Source organism: Ailuropoda melanoleuca, chromosome 2 (genome assembly GCF_002007445.2).
Source record: "Ailuropoda melanoleuca isolate Jingjing chromosome 2, ASM200744v2, whole genome shotgun sequence".
Taxonomy (NCBI): domain Eukaryota; kingdom Metazoa; phylum Chordata; class Mammalia; order Carnivora; family Ursidae; genus Ailuropoda; species Ailuropoda melanoleuca.
In genome coordinates this window covers 20,942,189-20,961,094 of record NC_048219.1, presented here as the reverse complement: position 1 = coordinate 20,961,094, position 18,906 = coordinate 20,942,189, and the positions used below count along the sequence as shown (strand labels likewise).

The 18,906-nt window shown below is 54.6% G+C and overlaps 1 protein-coding gene and 1 non-coding gene across 5 annotated transcripts in view; both read right to left on the bottom strand.

Moving 5' to 3' along the window:
• Positions 1-115: 115 nt before the first annotated feature.
• Positions 116-18,906, bottom strand: part of RNF220 (ring finger protein 220) — a 216,699-nt gene continuing 197,908 nt past the window's right edge. For 2 of the 4 annotated variants that reach the window (XM_034651134.1, XM_034651158.1), the window contains exons 5-14: positions 18,819-18,861; positions 15,549-15,670; positions 15,046-15,178; positions 6,952-7,048; positions 6,673-6,759; positions 6,480-6,535; positions 6,267-6,345; positions 2,099-2,207; positions 1,881-1,955; positions 116-1,129 (exon numbers count right to left, since the gene is read on the bottom strand). In XM_034651134.1, coding sequence (XP_034507025.1) covers positions 1,058-1,129; positions 1,881-1,955; positions 2,099-2,207; positions 6,267-6,345; positions 6,480-6,535; positions 6,673-6,759; positions 6,952-7,048; positions 15,046-15,178; positions 15,549-15,670; positions 18,819-18,861 — 873 coding nt within the window. In that variant the 3' untranslated portion in view covers positions 116-1,057. The remainder of the gene's footprint in view (positions 1,130-1,880; positions 1,956-2,098; positions 2,208-6,266; positions 6,346-6,479; positions 6,536-6,672; positions 6,760-6,951; positions 7,049-15,045; positions 15,179-15,548; positions 15,671-18,818; positions 18,862-18,906) is intronic. The other 2 variants (XM_034651142.1, XM_034651150.1) reach the window with 2 other exon arrangements.
• Positions 16,201-16,306, bottom strand: LOC117801258. The gene has a single exon (XR_004623782.1). It is a non-coding gene; the product is annotated as a U6 spliceosomal RNA (small nuclear RNA).

Genomic DNA, 18,906 nt, shown 5'->3' with positions numbered 1-18,906 from the left:
ACCCACATCCAAGTCCTCTCCCCGATACTGCTGCCAGGAATTAACCCCTTAACTGCCTCTGCCCACACCACCCCATCACCGAGCCCTCCCTGCACACATACGCACAGGCAGCAGCTCTTTATATTGGTTTAATCCATGTCAAATGTAGTTTACAAAGGGAAAGGACAAGTACCTTTGTATAGAATATACAGACACAGCATCACACCGTGGGGCCCACGGGAGGGGCAGGGGAGACCACTTTCCCTGGGAACAGCAGTTCTAATCCCAGGAATGGTTCTTGGCAGAAGGCTGGGCAGCCAGGAGCACGCTCACCCAGCCCCAATCTCAGCCCCTGCTTCAGCTCGGTTCCCATTTCCTGTCTCCCTCCTCCCCCGACTCCTTATAAAGAGCCCCAGGAGCTAAGACTAAGGAGAGGATCGTGTCCCTTGGGGCATGTGCCCCATGTCTGGGGGAAGAAATATACACCACTGAACACCGAGCACATGGGAGAGGGAAAGGGATACCATGGGGGAGAGGCAGGCACCCTGAGAGGTGGATGGGCCGAGCCCCCAGCCAGCCCTGAAGGGGGCACTGCTTCCAAATGTTCTTAAAAAAAGAAGAAAATCGTACAACCAAAGGGGAGGGGATGGAGTGGAGGGCGAGGAGTTGTCCCATTTATACACAACATTGTAAACATACACAGTCTATATTACATGTGCTTCAGTCTGGTGTTTGCATGTCTGTCTGTCCGTCTGTCAGTCTGGGGGCTGGATCTCAGGAGCCTTGCCCCACTACTCCCCCTCACCTCCACCTCCTTGCCCCACCCTGGGAACAGAACCCGGAACAGGTATGGTCCCCAGTCTTGGTGGCAGCCAGCAGGTAGGGCCTGGGTCTCAGCCTCCACTCTGGCTCCAGAGTCCTGTGTGTGTGTGTGTGTGTGTGTGTGTGTGTGTGTGTGTGCACGTGCATGCACGCACACCTGTATGTGTGCACGCGCATGTATGTACATGGGGAACCTGTGTGCAAGTATGTACAGGGGAAGGTGACGTCACAGAGGCGGGCAGGTGGGGTGGCCGGCTCACAAGTAGACCCTCCGCAGGTCCCCGGGCGCCGTGATGGTGTTGCACTGGGGGCAGAGCTTCTTGGCACCCTGCAGGGAGAACAGGGAGGGCTCCGCTTACACACTACGCCGCCTGACTGCTCTGAGAGCACCCGGCCCGCAGCCACGTCTCCCCGCACGGGTCGTGTGCTGGCACCTTGGTCCTGTCAGCCCGGGCTGGAGAGATGCACCGGCGGCCTCTGCAAGCACGCAGGCACGCTCCTGTGCTGGGGGGGGCGCCAGGATCAAACCGCCTGGCCAGCCCCGCAGCGGGAGCCCCGGTAATGAGAACAAGGCTGGGTCCAGCTGTGGCTGCGGCGGCCCTAACGAGATTACATGCGGCCTTTGATCAGGACACAGAGCCCACGTCCGGGCCTTTTATTGCTGTCTCCGGGCGACATTTTAATGGCTGCTCCGGAGCGAAGAACAGGGGCAGGAGCAGAAGGAGCTTAGTAATGGCAGGGGGAGGGGCTGAGGCCCTGGTCCTGCTTACCCACACCCAGCCTCCTCCTGACCCGGGATCTCACCAATATGTGTGATAGAGTGGGCCTTGGGGGTGGGCAGGGGGAGGGGAGCAGGCAGGGAACCCACGGAGGGAGAGAATTTAATAAACCTGGTGGGGGAGGAGAGAATGGGGGAAGCTTGGGGGGTGAATATCCCGGCTTCCCGCTGCTGTGTTCGATGCTCGTGCTCTCCCCTGCCCCTTGCACTTTCCTCCCCTCGAGCAGGCTCAAGCAGAAGCATGGACATATGGGCAGCAGCGGAAACAGCCACCCACTCCCCAACCCCCATGCCACCTCACCAGGGTCCGCAGCCAGCACTCCTCGCAGTGCACATGCCAACACTGGATAGACGTTAGGGGCATCGAGTAGGAGTCCTAGGGAGGAGGTGGGCAGAGAAGGGGTCACTCTGAGGCTGGCCCACCCTCTAAAGACCTCAAATCACAGTGTAGAGGCCCTTTCCAACCCCCAGAGGGCACTGAAGCCTGACCAGAGGCATGCCAGGTTCCCTTTCTCTCACCATACAGATGAGGCATTTGTAACGGTCCCCACGGGATAGCTGCCGTTCAAGTTCCCTGACCCGAGCCTTCAGGGCCTCAAATGTGGTAACAGCTGAATCTTCGGTGATTCTGTAAAGAGGATGGCACGGTTGGGCAGGCAGCAGGCTGGCATCTCTAATCTGAACCTCCAGCCGACACCTCCCTTGAATTCCAGAACTATACATATATATGTCTCCCAGATGTCCCTGCCCCCCACCTGCCCAAATCCTGTGTCTGTAAACTCCTTCTTCTAGAATTGAACTCCTCACCCTCCTTGTTCCTCCACCTTCATCCTGGTGAATTTCTAAACTAGATACCTCAGAACCATTCTAAACCATTCCTTCCCAATCACCCTCGACACCTCCAATCTGTCATCTAGTTCCTGGTATCTCCGTAGTCTCTCCACACTACCACTGGTCCAGGCCCTCATGGTTTCTCCTATGATTCCTCCGCTGACCCGAATGGCCCCTCTGCCTCCAGATCCTTCATTCCCTTCTCTCAGTGCCTAGAATTTCGCGGATTTGACCACTTCACTTCAACATTTCAACATTTCCCTCAGAATGAAGCTCTACCGGACTCCTCAGAGGCTGACCAGGGCCACCCTGGTCTAGCCCCAGCCCACATCCCTCAGCACCCCGCCACGCTCCATGCTCCAGCCACACCAAACTACGAAGCTTCCCACACACACAGCGGCGTTTTTCACTCCCTTGGCCTCTCGCGGCACTTTCTGCTTCCTCTGGAGCACCCCAGCTCCTTATTCACCAGAAACCTTTTCCAACCCTCCCGCCAGCACCACCGCCGGTGGCTGCGCTTCTGCCCCAGACTCCACCACAGCAGCACAACTGCAAATGGCCTTGTCTCCTGTGCAAGACGTAGTTTCCCAGAGGCCAGCTGCTCATGCCACCAATACTGACTGCGGCCACTAGCCCCACGGCGGGCATGCGAGTATGAGAAAATGTTTGGTGACTGAAAAACCAGTCTCACCCCCAGAGTAAAGGATGTGGGGACTGCACAAGTCCCACAGAATCCAGGTCCTGGGCCACAGGCCTGGCCTACCTCTAGGGCTCCTTGTTGTTTCTTCCTGGGCACATCAGATGCCCTGAGAGTCCTCACCTGCTGTTCAAGCCCTGCCCATGAAAATAACTTCTGGAAGGCTCTTTGGGCTGCAGGACTGAACAGTGGAGAGCTAGGACTATCTCAAGGAGTGGGATGATCCCTCCCAACCCTTCTAAAACAAGTGAACAGAATCCAGAGGAGCTCACAGAAGAACACTGACTGGAGGAGTAGAAAAGATGCTACTTGAAATGGGCCTTAGGGAATAATAATGATGATAATACAAATAAAAGAGCCAAAATTTATTAAGCGCTTGCTAAATGCCAGAGATTGTACTGAGGAATTGAAAATTATTATTTTATTTACACCTCACAAAAACCCCATGAGGAGACTGTAATATTCCCATTTTATACACGAAGAAACTACAGCAGCAGGGGAACATTAAGTAGTTTGCCTATGGTTCGCACAGCGCGGGGGAGGTGGGAGTCGACCCCCACAGATCGATGCTGTGACGCACCAAGAACTCTGTGACTAACGTTACAGCACTGGCAATACCCAGGAGGAGCTGGGTCTCCGGCCCAGGGACCGGGAGGAACAATGGCCAAAGGCCCGTGTGCCTATAAGGTTCACCGGTGGGTAAGTGCTAAAGTGGGAAAGGAGATCCTATCAGGGAAGACTTCGGAGGCCACAATCAGAAAGGAAGTTTATCTCACAGCTAACGGGAAGCTGCTGGGGGCACTGGAGGAGGGCGGTGACAGGGTAAGAGCGCACAGACTGAGGGGAATCCTAAGTATGGTGCTGTGCGGGCAGAGTCTCCTAGGGTGGCCCGTCTGCCAGCTTGGAGCAGACCACTGGCTCAGAAAGCCCAAAAGCTTACCGGTGCTACTGGCGTTAAGTGGTAGTAGGGGACGTGGGGAGGATGGTGGGTAACATTCCATGGGCAGCAACAAACTTTGATCTCTGACCTTTCTCTCGTAGGGCACCAGCAGCAACAAAGAGTGCGACTTCTTGGTGGTGTGTCCCTGTGTCAGGGACACCCTCAATCTATTACTCCACGGGTCTGTGACTCTCTCTGCCCCACCTCTCTCCAGGGAAGCTGTGAAGGGTCTGACTCTGGCTTCTCTGACGCTGGCTGATTCTGGGAGCGTCCGTTCAACTTTCTAGATCTGGAAGCCTTCACCACCCCCTCGGGCCTTATAAACACCAGCACGGCTCTTCCCCTGGCATTCTGCCCAATGCCATGTGTGCCATCCTCATCTGGACCGTTGGTAAATATCTGACAAGGAGACAAGGTAGCTGTGCTCCCTTTTTCTCCAAGGACCAGGCTGGGCATTTTAGTTATTTTAAAAATTGGGAACCTGAGGCCTGGAGCTGGGGGCACAGGCCGACCCCAGAGCAGAGCACTCTCACACTCCGTGTCAGAGGAGTTAGAGCTAGAAAGGCAAAAAGGATGGGGCCAGGAGAGAATGAAGCCATCTCCCCCTTCATCTCCAAAAGCGCCATAGGCCACATCCATCTGCAAAACCCACCTTATCGTGGATTTGCTCAGCATACACCTGGCTTGTCATCTCTGCTCTGGTGCAGATGTTCCTGACCCAGGCTGCTTGTGAGTTATTCCTGAGACCCTCTGGGGCATGGGGTGGAGAATTTCCTGGAAGAAGCCATGGCATCCTGCCTTCCTGCTTCCCCTGGGTTGTGAAAAAGATTTAGGGCGGGAACCCACGTGGTGTGTACCAGGAAGAGAGAAGTCATGGGGACTGAAGGGTCCCAATCTTGGCAAAGCCAGACCCAGGGGAGATCTCTGCATTATGACTGAGCCAGTCTGTGGCTCATCCCAGAGAACCTTGCCTACTGGTGCCTGTGCTCACACAGGTGGGACAGAAGTCCCAAGTTCCCCCAGCCTTGGGTGGGTGGTAGCTTCATGGATGGCCACTGGCTCTGGCCCCCACCTCCCCCCTCAGGCGCCATCCCTGATTAATGATCTTGTCTTTCTGATTTATGAGCAGCCCCTCCAGACGAGGGTGGGCGCCCCTTACAGCCCCGCCCGCCCCGCTCAGCTGGAGTAGGAGAGAATTATTAAATAAACATCCATACGTCATTCCTCCCCCCCCCCCAAGCTGGTTGCGCCGAACCCGTGCGGCCCGCTCCAGCACTGACACGGAGCAGCTGCGGTGATTCATGGGCAGCCGGGCCCCGAGCCGCGGCCCATACATCATGCCAGCAGCACTCGCGGCCCCGGCCGAGATAAACTGATCAACCACAACGGGCTGGAATGAATTTATGACAACACAAAATGGAGGGAAACAAATGGGAGGTGACCCCGGGCCACCGACCCGGCCCTGCACCGGCCTGCAATCCACTCTCCTGGCAGGAGGCAAGATGGAACACTGGCCCTGGAATGAAGAGACTGCCTTTTAACCCCAGGCAACCTAGCCTCCCGCAGAGAGAGGGGTGGGGTGTAGGGAGGTAAGCAGTGGCCAACAGCAACTCCAGGCAGCCAAAGCTGGACAGTGCCACCTCTTGGGGACAGAACTAGCCTGCTTGGGCTTCTGGAAAGGCAGTAAGACACCCAGCTGATTTCAAGTCCTTGTGGCTCCTGGGGATCCAGGACAGGGGCTGCCCAGCCCCATGTGAAGTGCTAATGGATCCCCTTTCCCCCTGCCAGAGAACCCAGGCCAAAAATTCCTACCAGAAGTGAAGAGACCCAATGCTCCTGCCTAAAACCCACTGCGAGCGCCACCCGGGACAAGAAAAATGAAACCAATTTAGCTCCCGATTAAGAAACAGAAACTGGAGATGAATCAAGTGCGCCGGCTGGGCTGGGCGGCCATACATCACATTCCCGGGCAGAGGCCGCCACAGCGGGCAGGCAGGCAGGCGGACTTCTCCCTCCGCCAGGACTCCCAGGGCAGTGGCCCAGCGATCAATTCACAGAGTCACGCTTAGCACCAGCTGGGCCCCACTGCCGGTCGTGTGCTCAGGGCCACAGGACTAAGCGGTGCCCTGGCAGCAGGTCTTCCTGCTAGCAGAGAGCCCCACCTTCTCCCTCCCACTAAACTGCCATCCCAGGAGCCCCTCTCCTGGGCAGACACTCACTTCTCGATGTCACTATTCTTGCAGGTCTTTTGCATGGCCTCCTGCTTGCTGCTCTCACCGTTGCTGGTAGATGGCATCTCTGCTGGGACAGAGGGGCAACTCATACTCTGGCCAGACTGGGCAGCACAGGTGAGGGATTGGGCTTGAGTCAGTCACCACCACCCAAAGGATGTCCCCTCTCCCCCAGTACTCCCAAGGTGGGTCAGGACTTACCGTCACTGGCCCATTTAGAGAACTCAGGCGTGATGCGTGTACTGGGAGGGCCGCCACTAGGGGAAGGAGGAGAAAACAACAAAGTGACCCCTAAAGTTAGGCAGGGGAGCCCTGAGGATGGGTACTAAGTTGACCCTGCCTCAGGACCTCCCATCCCTCTACCCCACCCACCCAAGCCTGTGCCCACACTTGCTTTAGGACTGCACCCCGGAGTGCCTCTCTCTCCTTGGCTTCACCAGGCTCCTCGCCTGTGCAGGGGATGACGTCAGCCTCCGTGTATCTGGCATGGTGGTCAAGGACAACAGATCCTAGTTTGCAGTAGGCCGTGAAGGCTGAATCCTGGTTAAAGCTCTGACACTGACCCCGACGGGGAGCAGATGGCATGAGCAAGTACCAGCGGTGCTGGCTACTTTCAATTCTCTTTCGGCCTGTCCCACCAGCCCCACCTTGCCCCGCAGTGCCCCAAGGATACTGCGGCTTCCCGTACTCCAGAGTGTCATCCCCGTCCACATCCAGGTCAGCGTCGCTGTCCGGATTCTCTTTGCCGCTGCACATGACGAAGCCAGAGCCTGTGGGAAGCAGGATGTGAGCAGGGCCAGGGGCCAACGAGACTATGCCAAGGGTACCCCTTCTGTTGCCTCTAGGTAGGGCTCAGGTTTGGGGCCAGGTAAGGCCCAGACAAATTTGGGCCTGAAACACAGAGAGCCAATTACTGAGATACTCTTGGCCCTGCCGCTTCAATCCCTTTCACTCTGTGTACCTCATCCTTCTCTGCCACTTCTTGCTGCTCCTGGTGGTCTCTGCTCCTAAACTAGCCCCTTCATATGCTAGGTCAGGGCCTCAGGAGACACTCAAGCTAGCCTGCTGTCCACCTGTCCTCCAGGTCTAGGAAGAGCAGGAAGAGGGCACAGAAATTCAGGTCTACAAAGCGACCCCCACCCAAGACCTGGGCATCCCCTGTGTCCCATGGTGCACCGTGACAGTCCATCAGAGGGAAGAGCAAACTGGCTAGGGCCAGTCAGAGCCACACAGCAAGACCCCCAGCCAACGTCCTGATTTTGGCCGCCAGGTCCTTGCCAGCAAAAACACCAGGCAGCTGTTCAAATATTTGGTGTCTGAAGCGCCTGACATTAATTATTCATCTCCACCTCACTCAGCCCAGATTCCTGGACAAGTGCAGTTATAAAGGGATTAGGAAGGGACAGACAAGGGAGGATAGGCACACACACCTGCTTCTCAAAGCAATCTACAAAGGCAACCAGGCTAGGTGGAGGCAGGGCCACGGCCCAGGCAGGTGGCTGACCCTTCCAAGGTGCATTTGGCCCAGCCACAGGCAAACCCTTGGCCAACGGGGAGGGGTGAGCTGCTGAAGCCACATTAGGGCTCCGTACCTGCCCTGTGCTCTGACACCCAGGATCCCCCTTCCTGATAGGCATGGTCAGGGGCCACAAAGCTGCTTCTCCCTCTCTGCCCCTGCCTCTGCTCAGTGGTTTCAGACCACATCCCATTGGCGAGCACAGCAGCCCTGCCAGGACGGAGAGAGATGAAACGATGGAATCTGTGGCAAGTAGAAGGAAATCCTCAAAGAGGCGAGGCGGTAGCTCAGGGTTCTGCCTGATGATCTCAGAAATGTCTTCTTATCCATTCTTTCCACTCTCATCAGAACAACAGTCTTATGATGGGGTCCTCAAGCTTCCTGTCTGTTCCTTCATCCTGCTTACCAGATGGTTCTGACCCTTCCTTTCCTGGCTGCAAAACCAGCTATGGCTTCCCACTACAAGCATAATCCCCTCAGCCAGATCCATCGAGATGTGGATGTACCCACTTGTCCACCTTTGCTCTTTTCCTCATTTCACTCCATAAGCACTATGCCTCCAGATGGACTCTTTACTGCACCTCACACAATTCCTATCTTCCTTCTCCCACCTACGCCTTCTCTGGTCTCATGAAGGTTTCGTCCATCCCAAAGCAAGTAGCACGAGGGAAAGAGAGCGCTAGGCACTGCCTAGGCTCCGCCCCTCCCCGACAATCCTCATTTCCCTCCACATGGAGGCACCAACAAACTCAAGACAGCAGGCAGGTCAGCAGCAGGGCCACTAAGCTGGGAAAACACCAAGTTACAGCTCTGTCTCCTGTTCACGGCCAGGTGTCCTGACAAGTAATTCCCTCCTTGTGGGTGAGTGGCACCTCTATAAACCCTCTGACAGTTTGGGAGACAAACTCTGCCATCAATCAGAATGTAGCTATCAGGTTCACTTACAGCCTGTGCCCCCGAACCCTGCCAAGGCCCCCTCCCCCAAGTACACGCAGCTCAGCAGCCGGCCTCACATCCCTGCCTCAGCCGGGCCCCGCGCAGCCCTGCCTGGTGGGCGTGCAAAAAGGAAAGCAAAGGACCCATGGCAACGCTGAGACAACAGGGTACCACAGAGCTGCCAGGAAGAGTCTCAAGTTTTCAACACAGAAAGCAGCCCTGTGGCCTGAAGTCCACTCCTCGGCCAGGCCTAGACCAGGACTCCTACTCCAGTGGAACATAGCTACTGTGCTTTCTCTGACCCTCCATTGTCTGTTTGGGCGCCAGTGCCTTCGTACATCTTATCTCCTCCGTCCTGGTCTACAAAAAAAAGGCCTGTCTGTTCAAGTCTGACCTAGCTCAGCCATGCCTCCTGCTATGAACTCACAGTGCCTATGCACACAGTTGCTCCAGAAATACTTCCTGAATGAACTCACCCCAACAATATTCTTTCAACCTTTACTGAGCTCATCCCCGGCCTGGCTTGGCACTGGAGACACAGAGTTGCAAGATCTGATCTCTACCCTCAATGCGCTGAGTGTGGAGACTTCCCCAGGTATTTTTACACAGGTGTCCCTTCCCTGGTGTCCACCCAGACTCCCGTGCAACTCCAAAGTCATATTTATTACATGTATTGTCATGGTCCCTCAGCAGACTGCAAGCCCACGTCGGACTCACTGCTGTGGTCTCATCATCACCCAGCAGAGCTGGCCAGGCCCAGAGCAGTGACGGCTAAACGCTGACGGCACTGTCCTGTTAGGTCCTGAGAGCCCTATGTCTGAAAGGAGGCCTGAGCCTCTCAGGACATGACCTTCCCTGTAGGATCCCAACACTAGCTGGGCAGTGATGACCTGCCAGGTAGGAGAGCATGGCCCATCTTACCTGCCAAGGAAAAGGCCTTTCTGTCTCTCGTCTGAGCGGTATACTGTGACCCTGACCCCATCCCCCAGTGGAGACAGATGTTGGGAACCTCTCCCTACCCCCAGAGGTGTTCAGAACAGGCTGCTACTGCCAATTTCCCTCTTATGCTGTCCCAGCCTGCTCCAACCTCCTTCCCAGCACATTAAACTTTATTTTCTTAATGAAATGTCACTTGCTGACTTCTGGCAGAATCATAATAAAAAGAAACTGCCATAAAGCCGTTTTATGCAGAGAGCGCCCCCACCGGCTTGCCTCCCCCCCCCGCCTGCCGCTTTGAGAGGAAGGCTCCATGGTCGTTTTATGTTCTCAGCTGCTGGAACATCCCAAGCCAGTACTCAGAGGCAAGATGGCACACAGAGCTCCTTTCCAAGCCTCTGGCTCCTGTTCCATGGAGCTCTGGGTATAATAAGCAAGCTGCCACTCCTGCTGCTGCTATCCAGGGAAGGGACTCCGTTCCCAGGACCTCCAGGATGACCTGGAGGACGCTACAGTCACTAGGGGAGGCCCCTTACTATGGCTCAGCCCCACCTAAAGTGGCTCAATGTGCTGTGCTGCTGTCTCTAGGCAAACTAAGCCTGCTGGTCAATGATGCTCAGCAGAGTGGGTTCTGGGAGGGTGGGCAGTGTGAAAAATCCCTTCTCTCCAAAAGAATACTTAGCAACAGAGAAGAAGAGGATTAAGTGCAGAAATGATAGGGAAGTCTAAATTTTATAAAAATGACCCATCTCCCATAAACTCATTTCTTCCTGGGTCGTCGAGGAGAAGGAAAAAAAAAATCAGTGTTAATTTAATCAATTGATTTGGTGATCGATTGAGAAACTGGAGATGCCCGTTTATGGGGGGCACTAACGCCCTGGAACCCAAAACCACAAAAAAGGAGCCACCAATTTCCTCACCTGCTGCTCCTAACAAAACCTGAGCCCAGGGAGAAAGGAAAGTCTTGGGGCCCTTCAGAAGCCATGCTCTTGGGGGGGCGGGAGAGACAGGGGCAGCAGCTTCCGGAGAGTTTTACACTGGAATTAGTTACAGATGCAGTTACGGTGTCTTGTGTAAACGCCATCGATTGGGGAGCTGACAGTCTGGGGAGCTGCGATGCGGGACAATCAATCGGCCTGCAGTGTCACCTGCCACCTCGCTGAACAGTTGACAATGCAATTATCCAGTGTGGAGGCAGGGAGTTGGCGTGTGTCAAACGCACTTAGCCACTTTCCGGGCCTCCTCAATAACGCGTTTCACTGCCTCACGTCAGGAGAGACACAGAGAGACAGACGCCATTTAAAACCATTGATACTTGCTCCTTCTCCCTGCACTCCCTCTGTCCCAGCTTAACAACTGTATTCCAAAAGGCGATTAAATCCCCGTCAGTTGCCACAGGGGACAGAAGGTGCCCTGCTCCCTGCCACCTCTCCTCACCCCTCCCACCTCTCCTCACCCCTCCCACCAGGCAACAGTTAGAACTAAAGGTGGAAGCAGCTGGAAGGCAGCAGCCCTAGCCCTCCCCATTCTGAGACTGCCTCCAGCAGCGGGCTGCTCCAACACCTGTCACTGACTGGACCGCGGCACGGCTGCACCGGGGGACGTGTTTAGCTGCAGGGGCTCCGATCTTTTGGGAACGTGCCAGAGGGGGTAGCAGCTAGGGGAAGGCTTAGTTCTCTGTGCCCTGGGACTCACAATACCTCTCAGGCCCTGACCTAGAATCTGGTAATGTTTCAGCAAGCCACTGCCCAGAGCTGCCCTGCTTGTCCTCTCCATGAGATCTCATCCCAGGCAACTTGAAACCAGCCTAAATCCCAGACAGGAACCTGAGAAAGATGTAGTCACTAGGCCAGGATTTGGGTAGGGCAGAGGCCTGCACAACAGCTGGTCCTCTTAGTACCACCATTCTCCCTCCCCTCCACCTGTTTGACTCAAAGGGGCTCAATGCTAGATTCTAGTGACGTGTTTCCTGTCGGGGCTCACAGATATAACTTCTTCTTCCTGTGCAGTCTCCTGGGAAATGTTTCCACCTCACCACACTCTTGTGCCTGCCCCCATCACTGTTACCTTATCTGAAACCAACCATTCCCGTGTCCTCCCTCCAGCCTGTCCATTTCAGACACGATGGGCTCCAGGCTCCCCAAATCCAGCTGGATGAACTTTCAGTGGCAACCAATACAGGGGAAGGAGCAAAGCTCACTGTAAGTCTCTTTTCTAGGACCCAGAAGCTGGAGACAGGAAATGAGGAAAAGTGTGGCTCATTCATCACATACCTCCTTTGACCACAGATAGGAGCAGGTTTGTCCCACAAGGCTGTATAATTAGGTTTTCCCTGAGGCCTGCTGCTCTAGCCCAGAGGCCCCTTGCTCGGCCCAGTGCTGGCATGGTGCCCCAGGAGAGGAGCTTTTCTCCTAACTGCTAAGCTCTCAGGGGAATGTTGGAGAAGCACCAGGCCTCATGCCACCCCCTATGCAATTCTAACACTGGGAGGGGGGGGAACAGCAGTAGCAGACTAGCAACCCTAAGGTTCTGAGAGGACATCAACAGCACAGGCACACAGCCCAGGATCTCCCTGAGAACTGGGAAGGCCATAGTATTTCTGAGACACTGAAAGTTTTAGGTCTTCCAACCTGTCCTGAAGTATTTCCTTTAGCCTCTTAAAGATCTATTTCTAGCTGGACCTATCTTGGTGCTGCTTACTTACCTGTTCTGTCTGGCCCTTCATTCTGCTCTAGAGTCCCAGTTCCAAGCGCTCCCAGGCCTGAGCTATCCGGGCTTTGCCCTCGATAGCCACAGGTCCATCTTCAAGGCCTGTTCCCCTCAGCCAAGTGTCTCCACCAAAACTCGTGCCTGTTCCCTGGCGCCACAGGTTACATTCAAGGAAACAGATCTGCTCCATCAGACCAGTTCCCGGTGGGCCTGGTAGGAAGCTTTGCTGAGGATGACGAAGGGGCCCTGGCCTGGGAGGAGGGACAGGGGATGATCGCATACAGGAACTTATCTGCAATTCTTCAATTCTTTCATATCTAACGAGAACAGCAATCTCTGTTCTGTCAGCACGCACAGCGCAGCTTAAATGGGCCTCACCACTCGCCCGCTCATCCTGCCTCTGCCCCTCTCTCTGAAGTCAGCTGGGCAGCTTCTTCAGCCCGCGTTATCACTCCCTCTAACCGGTCTTGGCAGGCAATCTAATTCCTCCTGAAAAGGTCACCGCCATTTTAACTGCCTTTCAATCACATTAAGCACGCGCTGCCCGGCTTGCGGCCCGGCCCGCCCGGCGGGCGATCAATGTGCCGCACTGACACCAGCCCGCCTGGCGGGGCCACACCCAACCCCCCAAGAGTTGGGGCCTACCAGTCCTGGCCAGGGAGGGTAGACTGACAGATGGCCAGCTTCTGCAGACAGGGTTTCAGGGGCAGAGGCAGTCAGGATCAACCAGGGCCTCCTTTGATGCCCCCCTTCCCCCCCACCGAGGAGCCTCAGCCTCCTCTGCTCCACTGCGCCCCGCTCTCTGCCTAGTGGCCCCCGCTGATCTTGCTGTAAAACAGCCTTTCAAGTCTGCCTGTCTTTTGACTGCACTAAGCTGTTTAAGAGGCGGCAGCAGCTTCTATCAGGCAAGCTGGAGCCATTCTCTGCAGATAAAGGCACCTCCGGCCCTGCTCCCTCTTCAAGCCTCACTCTCATTCTCGCTCTCCAAATCGCTCAAAGAAAAGCCCCCTTTGAACTCCCCTCAGGAATTCTTGAAAGGAACAACCTCACAGTGTAAACACTCAGGGAAAACTGACACCCGCCCAGGGCCTAAGAGCACCGCACACCCGCTCTGCAAGTGCGTCCCAGCGCAGGGGAAATACTCTGTCAAACCAGCAGGCCCCATGTATGCAGCTTTATCCCCTGTAAGCCTTGTCTGGTGCCCAGAAGGCATCAGGTCCAGTTCGGTGCCAAGAACCCTAAGAAGTTGCCACAGAAATGGAGATGTGAGTATGTGCAGCTGCCAAGAGTGAACCCAGAGCAGCATTGTGCAGCTGACCCTCAGGGGCCACCAGCAGACACCCGCGTGTCCCATTCCCAGGATCCCGGGCTTTTTGCTGCTCATCCTCCCAGGGCCTCAGGCACTCTAAAACTCCAGGACGGGAGCAGAATGAGGTGGCAAATGAACTCTCTCCAGCTCAGGTTGGGGCAATGGTTTGGGCTGATTTACTGTCCTGACACTCTGGCTTGCCCCAGATGCTTGGGGAATGAGAGAAACCCAAAGGCATAATGCCCAACCTGGACCTGGAGCCCCTTCATTTATCTAGTCTGCACTGCATGGTGCTGTGGTGACCACTCCTCAGGACCAGCCTATGCAGCATGGCCCCGACGAGGCAGAGACCCTCTTCCCAGCTGCTGTGAGATTCCCCAGGGACCAGACCCACCACTACTCCCAAGGGTGTTGCCCAGAGAATTGGAGGCAGATGGGAAGCAGACTGGTTCACTTAATGATCGTAAGCTGCAGGGCCAACTGTGCTTACACACATAAAGGGGAGAGCTGGAGGCCAGGAGGCAGACTCTTTTCCCTTTTCCCCTGCCCAGAGCAGGGAAGACTGACAAGAAGGACATGACCCTAGGCATCCAACCAGCCTACTGTTTGACCTGGTGGGGGTGGGTGGTGGGTGGGAGACTTCCACTGGGCGAAGCCACATCCCTCCAAGGAGCTCGAAGGGCAATGGAGCTGTGCAAAGCCCTGCAGACCCAGACCCCTCTGCAGAAACTGGAGCGAGCCCAAGGGAAGCAGGGAGCAGCTGGGCCCAGGCCCCTCTTGCTTCAGGGCAGAGGGCGCCCAGGGAGAAGGGATGGGATCAGAGCTAAAATTAGATTCACCAACGAAGCTCATGGGAGGTCAAATTTTGCCATAACTCACTCTCTCCTCTGTAACTGATTTCCCTGACATGGGGCTGAGGAGGAGGAGGAGGAAAATCCAATGTGTTTGCCTGGAAGCCCTCAGGGCCCCCAGTGCTGGAGGTGTACAGCAGGTTGCTGGATTCTCATTTATCAGCCTTAAGAGGGATGGAGTGATAAATGCATAACCGTCCCTTTAATATTTTATGCAGGTGCTAACGCGGCTTGGCTGTCACCTTCAATGCATCACCCGAGGCTGAGAGCCCCCCTCGTCACTCCTAGCTTGCAGCCTCACAATTCCATTTCCCCACCCAAATACATCCATTTTAATATGCACATCACAGGCAGGCAGCGCGGTCACAAAGGAGCCCCGCCAGCAGCAGTTCCCACGTGGTGGAACGGATGACCAGCCACCAGCCCTGGCCTCTCAGCTCCCAACAGATGGATACCCAGTAGAGGCCCGGCCACCACAGCGCCAGTGCTTTACGTGTCAGCCGCTTGTACCTCGGAAACCACCTTCCAGGAGTGTGGTGGCCCGTATCCGCTTCTGCCCGCACCACTCATATTCCTCAAAGCGGTTGCTGTTTTCATGCTCGATGTCCACGGCATCATCCTCGGCCACACAGGAGCCTTCCCTCTGTGAAGAGCAGAGTGGGATCATGCGGGTCCCAGGCCACCACTACCTGCTCCCCTGGATCTACCAAGGAAGGCACAACCCTGGTTCCCAGCTTTGGTGTGCCAGATGGGCCCCCAGCTCTAGGGCTCCTTTCAAGGAAACCAATCCAGAAGTCAAAGAACCTGGGCCTCTTCCCAGTGATTTTCCACCGAGGTCCAGGGGAGAAGTGTATGCGTGAAAGCAAAGGAAGAGGGTGAAGAACAGAGAGGAAGAAGCTGCTGAGACCACAAGGAGACCCCAAAAGTGCTTAAATCTGGGGGCAGTCAGCAGCTAGTGTCAGGGGAAGCAAGGGGGGAAGGGGAGAAGAGATAGGTAGTGATGGCCCCTCTACCTTAGAAAGGCAATGCTCCACATGCCTACTCATCTCCTGCTCCGATCCTGCCAGGGGGCGGTTGCACAGGGGACATACCTGCCCTTCATCTTGCTTCCTCCGTTTCATTTTCCCAATCCGAGCTGCATGGAGAAACCGAAAACAAAGCACAGAACAGGCAGACGGTCACTGTAGCTCCCAGGGTCCCAGTGGAGCTGACATAGTCTGACCTCTTGCCAGCCATTAGCCCTTTTGTTCAGTGCCTGATCTGGCCCTCATTATGCAGCACCCTCTGCTCCTTTGGGGACTGGGCCTTGCCCAAGAGCACCTGGGGAAGAGATTAGTGCTAGGCCAGCGAAGTGTCCACTCTTTGGCCACAGATGGCTCAAATTCAAGCCATACCTTCCTACTTGCAGTTCTCAGTAAGTCCAATGAGCAAAGACTCTCCAAGTTGTTACGTATCTGCCCAGAAGGCCAAGGCCATGGGCTCTCTTACAGAACATTTCTTAGCTAGAACCCAGGGTCCCTCCAGGGGGCAATTTGTCCTGCTGTTCACTCATCAGCTAAAACCCCTTTTGTTCCTGGGCCAAGGGCCCTGAGGCGCAGTCCTTGGTGTCCTACCTTGAATCCCTCAGGAAGTTTTTTCTCTCAAGTCCACTGGTCCCATTTTTTAAAAAAATTTTTATGGAATGCTTCATAAATTTGCATATCATCCTTGTGTCTGGGCCATGCTAATCTCTGTATTGTTCCAACTGTAGTATATGTGTTGATAAAAAAAAAAAAAGCACCCCACTGGTCCCATTTTACAGAAGAGGAGACTGAGGCCCAGGCATAAAGGTATAGAGGATCTGAGTCAGAGAGCCCAGGGTACCTTGAGAGGACAGCCTTCAGTGTGCCTACCCAAACCTGTTCCATCATTTCTAATCAGTGCAGGGGCCTGGCAGGCCCCCGAGGCAGACGGCTGCTTGCCATGCTATCCCACAGGGGGCTCAATTCCAAAGTGCACTCTGTAAGCCCACAGCACTGCTAATTAATGCTGAGAGATGCAATCATTTCTAATTAGCTCACTAATCCCTCTCTGCAGCCCTCCTGTCACCGAAGCAGGAAGGGGTCAAAACAAGGGACTGCCACCCTCCCTGTGCAATAGCAGGAGCAGAGCTAGCCACTCTGAGATCAGACTGACTGCAGGCTGTGGGAGCCAGCCAGGGAGAAAAAGGTTCCCCACTGCAGGGCCAGGAAAAACTTACTCATGGATATTGACCCTGGTGGGAAACTCATGAATGCAGTTTAGAGAGGGGGGCACAGGTGAAAGCTGATGTTACAATTTAGAACTTCAGCTCTGTATTAGGCTCACATCAAATACCTTACACAGGTAGCTCATTTAATTCTATATTCAACCTGAAGCAAGACTGCATTACCCATTTTAAAAGAAGACACTTAAGGCTCAGAGAGAACAAGGCACTTGCTCAAGTCACTAAAAAATGGCAAAGACAGGAAAGATCAGGCCTGACTCCATAGATTAGAACGCTCTCCTGTCCTAAGAGTGCCACACCCACCCCCTGACAGCAGCAACGAAGACTGATCCATGATGTGCTAGGGCACTAAGAATACGCATACGGGGACCTACCTCTTGCCTGTTGAGAGTCCGAGGCAGGGAGCTACTCCAACTCCAAAATAATAGCTCTAGAAAGACCCAAATCAACAGGAAAGCCATCACCCCACCAGAGACGGCATGGAGTTTGAGAAATCTTGGTCTGTAGCCTGGCCCGTATCTTCAATTTCCTGGGCTCTCACTACAGGAGAGAGGACTATGTTTTGTGCCCTCCTTGATTTTGTAGACAAAGATCTAGATCCCTTCACCTTGACTGTCCTAACGCTTGGAATTTCAGGCTTGAGCCACCCTGGCACACTGCAGCCAGGGCTGGGATGGAGGAGGGATGCTAGACATCAGAAAGGCAAGGGACCTTGGCGATTCTTGAAGCCCATATGAAGCAATGTGCCAATACAAAGTGCCTATGACAGACACTGATGAGCAGATAAAGAAATGAATCTTACAGAACTGCCAAGGAGAGCATGATACTGGATGCTGTTCTTGCCCAAGCCGCCTACGGACGGACGATGCCCTGTAATCCCAAGAAAGCACCCAGATGGTTTGGACAACATCTAACATTCTCAGAGAAGCAAGGCAGGTTTAGTTTAACTTGCCACTCATCTTGTAAGTCCTGAACTAAGCTTACTAAAGTGTAAGTAGGGAAAGATCTGTGTTTGCTTAAGGAGGGAGCAAGACATGGTCTCAGAAGCACAGGTTTTGGCGTAAACTTCAGTTTAAATCACGGTTCAGTTACATCCCAGCTGCACGATTTTAAACAAATCACCTTCACCTCTCCCATCCTCAGTTTCCTTATCTACAAAACGTGTTACCACTTTCTTCTCAGAAGGATTATGATAATGATACTTAACATGGTGTCAGGCCATAATGAATGCTTTCCCCTTCCTGGATCAGGGCTCAGCCAGGCAGCAGAAACCAAGGGGCAGGAGCAGGGGATCTTGAATGTCCACAGCCTCACTCATTTACCAGCTGGCCCAGAGACCCTAAGCCCCTTATAGCCAACACCCAGATATACCACACCCTAGTCAGCACAAAAAGCTAGGTTCATCCAATTGTGTTCAGCAAATAGTAACGCTCCAGAGGTTTGAATCCAAAAGGGGGGGGGGGCACCAGGTAGTGCATACACGACATGCTTTCAGAGAAGGCCTCTAAGAGCTGTCGAGCCCACGCTGATCACCTTTGTGAAATGTGGGCCGACTGATAACTCAAAGAGCCCTGGGATGAGTTAGTTCCTGTTGCCGTGGGAACTCCAGATCTCACTGCATTGTCAAGTCTCAGCAGAGGGGCTGTATTCACACTACTGGGCACTGATTAAAAACTGGAAGAAAAACATTCTCAGCGCCCTGCCGGCTTGTACAGTGAGGTCCCAGCAGTTTGCAAATTCAAAGCTGAGCTCCCGAGTGGAATTGTGTAGCTTGTTCCTCATTCTCTGGTACTTATTGCTCGCCAGGGTTTCTGAAGGCCTTTAGAGAGGCGTGGGCAAGAGCTGGAACCATAACCTCCATTAGACAGACGGGGAAACTGAGGGCGGCCGCCTTGGTCAGCACATTCTCAGGCGCTGTGACTGCGACGAAGCCAAATGGCCCCAGTGTCGAAGAGACCCAGGCAACCCTGGAGCTGCAGGCAGTGAGGGAGGGAGGAGGCCGGGGGTGGGGCGGAGGGAGGGGCCGGGCAAGACTCACCATTCAGTCGGGTCTGCCGGTTGGCTCGCACTCGCAGGAAGGTCTGGGAGAAGATCCCGGGCAGAAGCGGAAAAAAAAAAAAAAAAAA